Raw genomic sequence first — 12,860 nt, 5'->3', positions numbered from 1 at the left:
GCAAGGACAAAGTGCAAAAAAGCTATTTCTTTTGATGAATTGCCTGATTAGATTCTGATTCACTTTTATTATACCTTGTAACATTTAACATGGAATGACACTAGAAACATTAAAATTGCTATAAAACTTGCATATAAAAGCATGAAATCTTGCTGCACTGTTACACAGTTATGTGAATTCTCACTGTACTGAAATTTCTGCTTCATTTCTGTTAGTTAATTACATTTGAGAACTGTGTAACTGATTTTCCGTCATTTGCCTGACCACGTGATACCTAATATGCTCCAACATCCTGGAGTTACCTGATCATTTCCCTAGAAGTGAATATGGACTATTCTTTCTTGGAACTGGCATATTTCATTTTAGGGGCCAAATTCTAGTCTTATTCATCGTTTATAGGGCCAGAAGGGACCACTGTGATTATCTAGTCTGACCATTTCTAAAAACAACCTCCTGCATAGCATAGGCCATAGGGCTTCCCTGAGCATATTTTGAAGCCAGTGTGAGATTTGACTTCAAAAGGACCAGGATTTGAACCTAAGTGGGTAGTCTTTGGCCCATATCCTGCCATCAGTTTTTGAGGAAGGCTTTCTATAATTTCATAGGGCATTCAGGGCATAAAAAGGTTATGATATGACTGTCTGGAAATACCCCATTTTTATTCTTACAGTATCTTTGCAGACAGAAATGGAATTATGTACATTCAAAAGCACCTAAATGATTTAGGATCCTAAATCCTCCTTTCAAAAGTAACTCAGATACTTAAGAGCACAAGTCACATTGATTTTTTTCAATGAGATTTAGGCTGCTAAGTCACTTTTGAAAATTTTACTGGTAGTTCTTTTATTCAAGACCATAATACGTTTAATGGAGGAGTGAGGTATGTGATACAGTGATGACGAAAGTGAATTGTTAGTGGCAAATCACTGTCTAAAAAATATGATCATTTAGACAAGATCCATCATTACAACTAAGTGATGGTGATCATGTCAGAAGAAGAAATTGAACTGGTCTCATAAAACAAAATGCGTCAACATGATCCTTCTCAGATGCACATTTTAGTATCTTACATCACCGAATCAAAATATGAGCTGCATATTCAAAAAAAATGTTTAATTGTTTATGGGTGGGATTTTCATACACTCCTGCGTGATTTAGGAACACAAGCCCCGCTGAATGGGCAGCTTGTGCTCTAAATTCCTTAGTCACTTTTGAAAATCCCACCCTACTTCCATAACATTTAGAGACAAGCTCTAACCATAGCAGATTTGCTTGAGATACATGGTAATGGCAAACCCGTGTCTGAGATTAATCCCTGAAGATTCAGAACTATGTACAGATTAAACAAGAAGTGGTTACACTACTCTGTATTTTATATTTGTTGATTTTATTATGCATCTTTTTTTAAAAGCTACCTAAGATCAATCAAATGAAGAAAAAAAGAAAAGCATAGCAGAAAAGCCTGTAATTTAAGAATTATAAGGCTGGCACGTATGTGGAAGCTATGTCATTATTTATATCTTCCTTGTACTTTTGAAGAAATTAATCTAATGTGGGGGTCTCTAAAAATAGATTACAACAATTGTTTTCAGTTTAAAATCCATCACATCCTTCTCTCTAGTTGATAAGATTCAGTGGTGGGACCAAAATCCGCAGGCTATATAGCATATGGGTCTAATTTTAAAAGGTGCAAATCTTTGGTTTATATTGGGAAAGAACACAAGATGTAGCAATCTTATGCTTCATTAGAGGTTGTTTTAGAACAGAGAATTGACAACCACAATTCAGAATTATCCTTGGTCATATCTACTATATACTGTTATATACAATAACCCTACCTGAATATACTGTGATATACACCTCTATCTCGATATAACGCTGTCCTCGGGAGCCAAAAAATCTGACCGCGTTATAGGTGAAACCGCGTTATATTGAACTTGCTTTGATCCACCGGAGTGCGCAGCCCCCGCCCAGAGCACTGTTTTACCACGTTATATCAGAATTTGCGTATATCGGGTCGCGTTATATCGAGGTAGCGGTGTACAACAAATGTCCCCGTTTACTTTCTTCCCTGATATTAAAGTTTAAAGGAAATTGTGAAGATGCATTTTTATTTAATTATGTTAAAATGCACCTTGATCCAGAGAGTCTATGTAAACTCTGATGCGCCACCTATGCCCCCATTTAAATCTTGTATTAAAGACTTGAGTGTAACTTAAGTAAACCACGGGGCTTTTTGCCAGCCTCGGTGAAAGCCTGCTTCTGGCTTCCATTGAAGTCAATGGGAATTGTGCCATGGACATCTATGGAAGCAGAATTGGGGTCATGATTTGAAGAGCATTATTTTAATTATAAATAAGATATGTCTCATGTTTTTTCAAAAAAAAAAAAAAAAACTTCCTCGGTGACCACTGCAGCTGCATGTATATTAGTTATGAATGTAGTCCTCCAGAAAATGTTCTGAACAAAGTTATTTAGGTTGACATTTTCAGAGGAGTCTAAGGGCATTAAGACCCAAATCCCTTGGCTCTAGACAAGATTTAACCACAATCTGTTCAACAGTCCAAACAGTGAGTGATGAAAGCCCTTCACAAGTTACCAGCGCTAGGTGAAATTTGAGATTCTGTGCATCGGGCTCCTGTAGTGGATTTGGCAGGGGTGACCTGAGTGTCACTTTTAAAGAGGAAAACCAAAATCAGACTGTTTTTGGATGCTCTGGCAACTCTGGATGGTTAGTTGGTTCAGCTAATGAACCCCACCAGTTCTGGTGAGGAAGGGAATGAGGCTTCAGCAACATTTTACAGACGATCACAGCTGACGTCCAGATCACAATGTGCCACAGTAAAACACATGGGGGAGGGAGACAGGGAGTGCTCAGGGGTAGGAAAACTCCCCTGGTGATTTTCCCCACATCATTCAGTCTGCTTGGCAGGGTGTAGTGGGGGACAGGATTGGCCCCACCCCTTTTTATGGGCCCAGCAAGGGAACAGCCATCTGGTGCGCTAATAAGTGTAACATTTTTGATGGCTTTAGAATAATTGTTGCTAAACATTAAATGGAAATGTGTTTTTTCATTTGTCCCTAGGCACGGTGGGATGGTTTGACAGGGCGCATTACCTTCAACAAAACAGACGGCTTAAGAAAGGATTTTGATTTGGACATTATTAGTCTCAAGGAAGAAGGAACAGAAAAGGTAACTAACTGTTCAAACTGTGAGCCACACAATACAGTCAGTGGGACTGTGCTTACTGAAAGGTGGACCTCATGAACCATGAGGATGAAAACCTAATTTGACAGTGATATCTTGAAGCCCATTCCTCTTCACCTACATTTCCTATGGTTGAAAAAAGCTCGTCCTAGTTTTTACATTGTTTGGGTTAAAGTTGCAACACAGATTGGGAGAGAGCAAAGGAGCAAGAGGGGGCGAGGAAGCTGCCCTGCAGAAGATTAAAGCCTGGAGCAGGCTAGCTAAATGAGCCAACAGGAGACACCTGGTAGCTGATTCTTTATAAAGGAGCAAGTAGCTCTTATGGGGAAGAGGAGGAAGACTGACTCTGAGAGGCTGCTGGGGAGTCAGCTTTGGGCAGAGCAGCTACAAACTAGACCTGGAGTGAGTTGCCTCATAAGAACTGATAAGAGAGACTTTGTGAAGGAATCACTTTTTTCCCCCTCACCCAGGCTCTGAGGTAAGAGCCATGCCCTGAGACAGAATTTTGGGACTCTGTGAGTGATTGGGGAATTTCCCTTTTAAGTTTATTTGGCACCCCTCCCTCCAGAAAGGAGCCCAAATGAGCCGTGTGTTGATGAAACAATCTTTAATTAATGTTTCTTGCACTCTTATGAAAGGAAACCACCTCCCCAGATCCTTGAGGATGGTAGGGGAGGAAAGATGGTAGGGGTAGGGGAAAGAGACAGTCCATCCCTCCCTCACCCTCCTACATTTAGTGTCTGAATAGGGACTTCTTCTCCCCTCTCCCAAGAGAAGCCAGAAAGGAAATATTGCAATTAATAATATAGCAGTAAGAGATAGAGAAGGAGTGAAATCATCAGTTCTAGGAGGCTTTACAACTCCCCATCCCCCATCAGTGCATGGAGAAGGCCCAGCTGGCCAAACAGGAATAGAATTGACAGTTCCAAGCCAAGGTGGCCAGGCTGTTCATGCAAGGTTCACTGAGCACTCCCATGAGGGTGCTCTTTGCTGAGTCTCTCCCAGGGCCCACCCTAACCAAACTGACTAACTCCACCTCAAAATCTTCCTGACAACATTTGAGTGGGTGGCCATCACTGGCTATGAGAGGAGCTCCTGGGCCACCCAGATTGCCCCTTATCTAACCAGGTGCGCCCAGACTGCTTACAGGGCAGATAAAGCCCTATGTGCAGATAAAGCCCACCTACTCTACCCTGAAGCCTGCCATATTGGATTGGTTTGGACTCTCACCAGTGGTCTATCATAGGAAGTTTCAAGAGGAAACCTTTCCAAAAGGAGGCAGCCCATGGGCCATCGCCCAACAGCTCTGAGATTTGGCTGGCTGACACCAGAAACCAAGACCATGGGCAACGTCATATATAGCATTGTTTTGGAACAGTACTTACAAATTCTCCCAGTAGCAGTAAAAGCCTGGGTCCATTGGTTCGACCCAGGAACCATTGCAGAGGCCGTGGAGATGACAGAAAGCTTTTTGGAGGCAGAGGCCCCAGGCCTTGGGAGCACCACCCCTTCCTGCTTCCCCACGGTAACTCAAGAGTAATTGGAGATGCACTAGGTTTCAGCACCCCTGGAACATGGAGGTGCCCACACTACTTGGCCCCCTTGATGGACAGAGCCCCTACCTTCCTGGGGATCTCAAGTGGGTGGCGCTCCAGGCGCCAGAGTGGACTTCATCTACCTTTCAAGAGGGCGTGATCATATGTTATCAGTGTGAGCAGTTGAGACACATGCAGTGAGAGTGCCCCTTCCTGGAGTGTGATTATTTAGGGTGTCACTTTGGCCAACAGGGCAAGACCTCATACCTGACAAAGAGGGATGCCAAAAGACCCTTCTTGGTTCCCATCAAGTTAGACCACACCTCATAGATGGGCTGATGGACTCTGGCTTTGGGCATATGCTCCTGCACCAAGATTTGTTCCTGCCCAAAGCCTTCTAATCCAACCGAACTGTCCAAATCTTCTATGTACTTGGGAAAGATGCACTTATCCAACTGTCCCTATTATCTTACAAGTAGCTGACTACATAGGGTGTCTCCAGGTAGATGTAGTGGAGCACCATCCTTGGCCTGTAATCCTGGTCACGATTAGCATACACCTCCCCATGCTCCTGAATAGAAACTCAATGCTCCTTACCCCAGGCAACTCTCAAGGGTCCAGTAAGACTTGGGCCTGTGCTGGGGCTGTACCCTTGGGGCCTGGAGAGAGTCTATCCCGAGAAGAGGACCCCCTGGAACAGACCTCCCAATAGACCCCCATCACACTCCGCCCCAAAGCGAGTCAGAGACACTTAGACTAGATGACACCTTTGACTTCATCACTGCTCAGGATAAAGTTCAGACCCTCCAAGAATGTTTCAACAAGGTAGCTGTGATCAATGGGGAAGCCACCTAAGAACACTATTATCCAACAGTTTCCCCATTTCAAGTTACATAATGAAATCTGGGTGAAGAAACAACCTCACAGGTCCAACTCCTGGTTCTTAAACCTGCTCATCAAGAACTGTTGAGACTAGCACGCTCTGTCCTGATGACTGGACATCTGGATAAGGCAAAGACATTTGGAAAACTACCGGCCCAATTCTTTTGGCTGAGTATATTTTAGGAAGTAGTGGATTTTTATTGTCCTGCCCGTATTGACAGAAGGTAGCCCATAAGGAACGAAGCCAGGCATACTTAATATCCCTCCTTCTTGTAATAATATAAGGTAGGGATTCACATCGTAGGCCCCCTTGAGAAAAGCGCCTGGGGTCACATTTATTTCATACTCATCAGCTATGGCACAAAGTAACCAGAAGCTGCTCTCTTGCAGAACCCTATCACTTTCACCCTCATGCAGGAGCTACTGCAGATCTTTTCCAGGGTAGGCCTTCCTTCAGAAATTATCAAGGGGTCTTGTTTCACTTAAAGGTTTAACGCTGGATCTTGGTCCTACCATCCTCAGACCAATGGCCTACTTGAATGGTTTAATCAGACTCTTAAGTTGATGCTAAGAAAGTTCATTGGGACAGAAACCAGAGATTGGGATCAATTGCTGCTGTACCTTTTATTTGCGGCACACAGAAGTGCCACAGGCATCTACTGGCTTTTCCTCTTTTGAAATTCTCAATGGAAGACAACCCCGGGGTATCTTAGATTTGGTCGAGGAGTCACGGGAAACCCAGCCAACCCACTTATGTCCTCCACTATGTCCTACAAATGAGAGAGGCTGGAGTGCCTTGGTCATTTTTCCAGGGCCAACCTATTCCAGGCCCAATAGAGCCAGGCCTGGAAGTATAATAAGGAAGCTAGAATGAGGGTATTCCAGCCTGGCAACCAAGTCATCCTATTTCTCCCCAGCTCAGAGAGCAAACTCCTAGCCAAATTTCAGGGCCCCTGTGAGGTACTCTATGTGTTGGGCCAGCTAATTACAAAGTTTACTACCTAGACTGACAAAGGCCACAGGAGATCTACCATCTGCTGTGACCTTGGAGGGTGCAGAATATCTCTTCATCCATCCAGAAAGAGATGAAGAGTTAGGACCCCAGCTCCCAGAACTATTTGCAGTAGGGGTCAAAGGGATCCAACTTGATAATGGGTTGTCCACTGACCAGAGAGGTCAATAAGAGACCAGGTGTGGGCATACTAGGACGTACTTTACCCATTGCCAAGACAAACCTTGCTAGTCAACCACTACATTCAGATAAAACCCAGTTGAAGCCTGAAGCAGGCTTGCTAAATGTACCTGTTCTGAAAGGGTTAAAAACCCATTTAATACAGGAGGTCCAGGAGATGTTAAAGCTAGGCATAATTGAAACATCAAAGTCCCTGGTGTAATCCAATGTGATCCTTGTCCCTAAAGCAGATGGGACCGTTCGATTCTGCATAGACTTCCACCAGATAAACATGATCCCTGACTTCAATGTACTGTATACCTTATTCCCCGAATTTGTGATGTGCTCAATGGGCTCAGCAAAGCCTGATACATTTCTACATTAGATTTCACTAATGGTTTTTGATAGATCCTGCTCTCCCCCAGTTTCCATGCCACGACTGCCTTCTTGACCAGTGTGGGCCTGTTTCAGTTCATTAATACTGCCTTCAGGTTACACAGTGCCCTGGCCTCTTTCAAACACTAATGGACAAGGTGTTATAGCCACATTAGCCCTATGCAGCAGCTTACCTGGATGATGTGGTAGTCTATAGTTGGAACTGGCCAACTCACCTCAGAGACTTAGCTGCCATCCTTCAGACCCTACAGCAGGGGTCGGCAACCTTCAGCACATGGCCCATCAGGGTAATCTGCTGGCGGGCCAAGAGACATTTTGTTTATGTTGATTGTCCGCAGGCACAGCCCCCCGCAGCTCCCAGTGGCCGCGGTTCACCGTTCCCGGCCAATGGGAGCTGCGGGAAGCAGCACGGACTGCAGGGATGTGCTGGCTGCTGCTTCTCGTAGCCCCCCATTGGCCGGGAACAGTGAACCGTGGCCGCTGAGAGCTGCAGGGGGCCGTATCTGTGGAAGGTCAACGTAAACAAAATGTCTCGTGGCCTGCCAGCGGATTATCCTGACGGGCTGCATGCTGAAGGTTGCCAACCCCTGCTCTACGGGATGCCAATTTAACTGTAAACCCAAAGAAATACACTTAAGGGAAGCAGGAGACCACTTACTTAGAGTTCTCAAACTGGAGGTCAGGACCCCTCAGGGGATCGTGAGGTTATTACATGGGGGGTAACGAGCTGTCAGCCTGCACCCCAAACTCCACTTTGCCTCCAGCATTTATAATGGTGTTAAATATATAAAAAAAAATTATAAGGGGGTGGGTGGTCACACTCAGAGGCTTGCTATGTGAAAGGAGTCACCAGTACAAAAGTTTGAGAACCACTGATTTAGCAGGAAACAGTAAAGTACAACCCTTGGTCGACAAAGTGGAAGCCCTAGCCAACACACCCATTCTGAGAATAAAACAAACAAGTTTGGGCATTCCTTTGGCTGGCAGAGTATAATAGGTGATTTGTGCCCAGTTTTCCTCACTAGCAGCTCCTCTCAATGATCTCATTAAAAAATAGCTTCTCGGCAGGTCACTTGGTCCCCCCAGAGTGACTGGGATTCAGAGAAATTAAAGAGATTCTCTGTAACAAACCTGTAGTGTGTAGCCCTGATTTTTCAAAAGATTTTGTTTTACACACGGTGCTTCATACTGGGCCCTGAGAGTAGTACTGCCCCAGAAGTTCCATGGCTAGGAACACCCTATTCTGTATATGAGCAGGAAACTCCTGGACTATGAAATGTGGTATTCGATCCTCGAAGGAATGCCTAGCAATACACTGGGTGGAGAAAGTCCTGCTCTATCATCTGTTTGGGATCCACCTTCTTCTCATCACTGACCACACAGGACTCCAATGGCTCCAGACAATGCCCAGGTCATCACTGATACCTCACCTTACAGCCCTTTCATTTTCATATAGACCATCATGCCGACAAGAACCACCAGAATGTGCACGAAGATGGAAAGCCACACAGTGAGTGTCCCGACAGACCCACTCAAAGGCAGAGAGCCAAGGAGTGAGGGAGCTGTCCTGCAAGAGACGAAGTCTGGAGCAGGCTTGCTAAATGAGCTAACCAGAGACACCGGTGCAGGGAAGAAATCTCAAGCAGCTGATTCCTTATAAGAGAGCTGAAGCAGTTTGTGGGGTGAGGGTGGAGGATGGGACAAAGACTGACTCTGAGAAGCTGCAAGGGAGTCAGCTTTGGGTACCACAACTAGCTGCAGGGTGAGTCACCTTCTAAGAAATTATAAGAGATACTCTGCAAAGGAACCCCTTTTTTTCCCCACCCACCCAGGATCTGAAGTAAGAGCCATGCCTTGGGACACATTTTGGGGCTCTGAGAGTGATTGGAAAAGCTGTCTTTTAAGTTAGTTTGGGATGCCCTCCCACCAGGGGCGGCTCTATTTATTTTGCCGCCCCAAGCATGGCAGTCAGGCGGCCTTCGGCGACATGCCTGCGGAGGTCCACCGATCCCGCGTCTTTGACGTACCCGCCGCTGAATTGCCGCCGAAACTGCGGGACCAGCGGACCTCCCGCAGCCACATCGCCAAAGGCAGCCTGACTGCCGCCCTCACGGCGACCAGCACGCCGGCCCCCACGGTTTGCCGCCCCAGGCACGTGCTTGGTGCGCTGGTGCCTGGAGCCGCCCCGCCTCCCATTCAGAAAGCCCAAAAGGCTGTGTTTAATGAGACAAACTTCCATTAAAGTTTCTTGGACTCTTGGTAAAGAAAACTCACCTCCCTAGATCCTTCCAGGAGGGCAGCAGGTGTTGGGGTCGAGCGGGAAGGAGACAAGTCACCCTTCCCTCACTCTCCTACCCAGATACTGAGAAAAGATTTTTGACTTTTGCAGTTCATATTATCTTACATATCTGGGTACTGAATAGGAATCTGGAAATTGCAGTCATTATCTTAAGTGAAAATATATTTTCTTTTGCTCCTCCCATGAGGTTTTGCTCCTCCCAGGCCTCACTGTGTCAACTCACATCCTATAAATATAAGTTTAAATGTCAACTCAATCTTATAATTTTTATAACTCCCCACAAAATTAATGGCGCTAGTTGAACGAACTTTTATGTAGGTACCATCAGACAATAAACCGGTGTGCCTTGTAAAGAATAGCATCTGTATTTTAAAGAAAGTGATTTTTTTAACGTCCAGAGGTTTAGCCAAAGTTATATATCTATTATGCAATTTTTAATGAGTGTGTAAGGAGGTGGTGGTGGGGTTTAAGGAACTTAAGTAATAGTCTCAAAATGTGCTAAAATACTAAAAATTGTTTAATTATTGAAGATGAGCCAATCAATTATGTTTTCACACCATCCCTAATTACTCATAGTTGCACTAAAATGGTTATGCTACTGAGGAAAAATGAAATTAGTTGTGGTCTAGTCTGTTGAGATTAAACAGTGTTCTTTGGGATAAGCTTCTGAATCTGGTATTACACTGAAGCAAAGATCAAGCAAAATCACATTCCATCAGGACATGCTTTAGAATCTTGTAAATTGCAAAGCTATACTTCAGAAATAATTTATGTGAAAAGGTCTTGTCTCCCTTATATTGTTGTTTACCAGTTGTCCTGAGGATGCAGATTGGACACCTATCTGGACCTTCTTTTTGTTAAATTAAACAAAAGCAAATAATCCACATTTGTAGGCTAGCAGATTGGGAAGATACTAAAGAACCTACCTCTCTTTCCTTATTTAATACACAGGGTAAGAAAAAGCACCTACTCCCAGAAGATTCCATTTAGACTCCGAACTATAACAACAGAGGCAAAGCTACTGCTGCAATCTCAAGCATCATATTGTCAGCTAGATCTAATTACTACCTGCAAAAATTAAGGATGCAGAAGTCTCTGAATTTATTGGAACCAGCACAGTTCTGCTGTGTGGTGTAAAGGGTAGGATACCAAACACCCACTCAGGGGCTTCATGCACCCTGTGCATCAAGGAACTGTGCTCCACAGGGCTCCCTGTGCTCCAGCTAGAGAGGAAAGGGCTCATGGTGGGAGGGAAAGGGGGGAGACCGGAGGTGTCAATTATGAAAAAGTTAGAGTTCTTGATTTACAGAGTTCAGTGCTTAATGTCAACTAAAAACAACTTTGTTTTTCCTCCCACTTAAAACATTTGGCTCAGTGGATTTCCATTTTGATTCTGAATAATCATCTATGAGTTAATTGAAACATAACTACTAGCACCCAGCTCTCTAGACTGGTTTCACTTTTCATCTTTAATGAAGCACTCTGTTTATTTTTCTCTTTACCAAGGCTGCTGGCGAGGTTTCTAAGCATTTATATAAAGTGTGGAAGAAGGTTTGTACACAGACAGGTGATGCAAGAAACCTTCAGGTTGGGTCTTAAAACTCATCCTTTGGGTTTTGACAAATGGATCTCAGATTGCAGTTTAGAGACAATATTCTATCTCAGAGTGTGCTTTTCTGTGATAGAATGAATTCCATTCCTACTCAGGATATGTACTCTAGTACTTACAAATTGTAAAGAGGCCTCAGATGGATTAAATATTTTTCCCTAATAATAATTTTTTTTTTAATTCTCAAGGGTTGGCCCTCTTCCTCCTTTGAATGATGGCATTAAAAAGCAGACACCTTCACAGCTGTTCCCCTACCTCACTCATTAAAGTGGGGTTTCAAGTATCAGTGCCTTTAACAGCATTAATGGTGGGTGCTGTGCTAAGTGTGTTGCTTATTGACACTCCCACAAAGTGTGTGCCATGAACGACTTTTCTAGTATCGTTGACTTAAGTTTTCACTACTACATTAGCTCCTGGTATACAGTACGATTAATGGGCAATTCAGACATTCAATAACACATGTAAACTGGAAGCAGGCTTGTTTATAAACTGTCCAACTTATTCCAGGCATCTCATGCTTCCTTTTAACATATGGGAGATGCTTGGACCAATACAAAAGGCACCAGACTGAGAATCGGAAGAACCAAGTTTTATTCTTAGGTCTGCTGTGGACTCACTGAGTGGCCATAGGCAAGTCACTTACAAGGCCTGATTCTCAGAAGTGCTGAGCACCCATAGCTCCAACTGAAGTCGAAGGGCACTACAGGTGTTCAGCACCTCTGATAAGGTCTTTAGCCTTCAGTGAATCTTGTTTTCTACCTCTATACAAGGGGGATAATAATCTCTTACCCACCTTTGTAAAGTGCTTGGGATATACAGATAAAAAAATGCTATGTAAAATATAACAACTATATTTTGCATACATCTTTAAAAACATTAAACTTTTTTTCCCCGTTTAAAAATACTTTTTTTTTGGCACTCTAGAGTAGCTGACAGTGTCCTATAGCACTCTTTTTCTAATCTAATAAAACACATACTTAATAACCTTGTTTTAATCTTCAGTGAATCAGGCTAAGGCACAATGGATTCTATTTTCCCCATTACTAGTGGATAGATCATCCTACCTGACATACAGAAGCTTATTGAACCAATCTAGCTTTTGACTCTAGGCATTTCATGTTACGTTGAATTAATTTAAACCAAATTACAATTGGTTCAGAACACAGACTCATTGAGAAGGGCATATTATATGTCTTGAATTTGTCACTAAACTGCAATAAACCCCTCCAGATTCACCATAGTGATGTAATACCTTGGCCTCATTCATCCAATGCCCTTCTGACCTTTTTCATTGTTAGTATCAAGATTGACCTACAGAGTCATTCCTTTAATTTTAATGTACAGTGACCATCTTGATGTATTGTGTATACACTGACTGTACTATTCCATGTTCTGTATGACCGTTCTGCTCTTCCTCATTGCCAGCTATTTCAAGCACACCAGTGTGTCAGGAAGTTAGCAACGTTGAGCAGAATAGCTTTTGATTAATGCGCACTGCCCCAAAACAAATGAAAAGAAACTAGCTATTTATCACGGCCCCAGATTAACTAAGCTGATTATGCCCAACACGTCATGAATACAAATACTTTTCAGATCAAATTGATCTCCTGGAAGCAAAAGAAACCTAAAAGACGTGTGTGTGTGTCTGTATGGGGCGGGGAAGGAATCATGAGGAACATTATCCCAATTAAAAATGCCATAGGAGGAGAAATGGTTAGCTAAAGAAATTGACAATGGGATCCTGGGGCTTTCAGCCATAG

General features: G+C 43.6%; 1 protein-coding gene across 6 annotated transcripts in view; it reads left to right on the top strand.

Moving 5' to 3' along the window:
- Positions 1 to 12,860, top strand: part of GRIK1 (glutamate ionotropic receptor kainate type subunit 1) — a 228,942-nt gene that overhangs the window by 165,696 nt on the left and 50,386 nt on the right. For 5 of the 6 annotated variants that reach the window (XM_054047872.1, XM_054047888.1, XM_054047895.1 and 2 more), the window contains one exon: positions 3,086 to 3,193. In XM_054047872.1, coding sequence (XP_053903847.1) covers positions 3,086 to 3,193 — 108 coding nt within the window. Of the gene's footprint in view, positions 1 to 3,085; positions 3,194 to 10,997; positions 11,043 to 12,860 lie in introns of all 6 variants that reach the window. The other variant, XM_054047911.1, reaches the window with a different exon arrangement.

The sequence above is a fragment of the Malaclemys terrapin genome, chromosome 1 (genome assembly GCF_027887155.1).
Source record: "Malaclemys terrapin pileata isolate rMalTer1 chromosome 1, rMalTer1.hap1, whole genome shotgun sequence".
NCBI classification, from domain to species: Eukaryota; Metazoa; Chordata; order Testudines; family Emydidae; genus Malaclemys; species Malaclemys terrapin.
The sequence above is the reverse complement of the archived record's forward strand: the minus strand, read 5'-3'. Positions and strand labels throughout refer to the sequence as shown.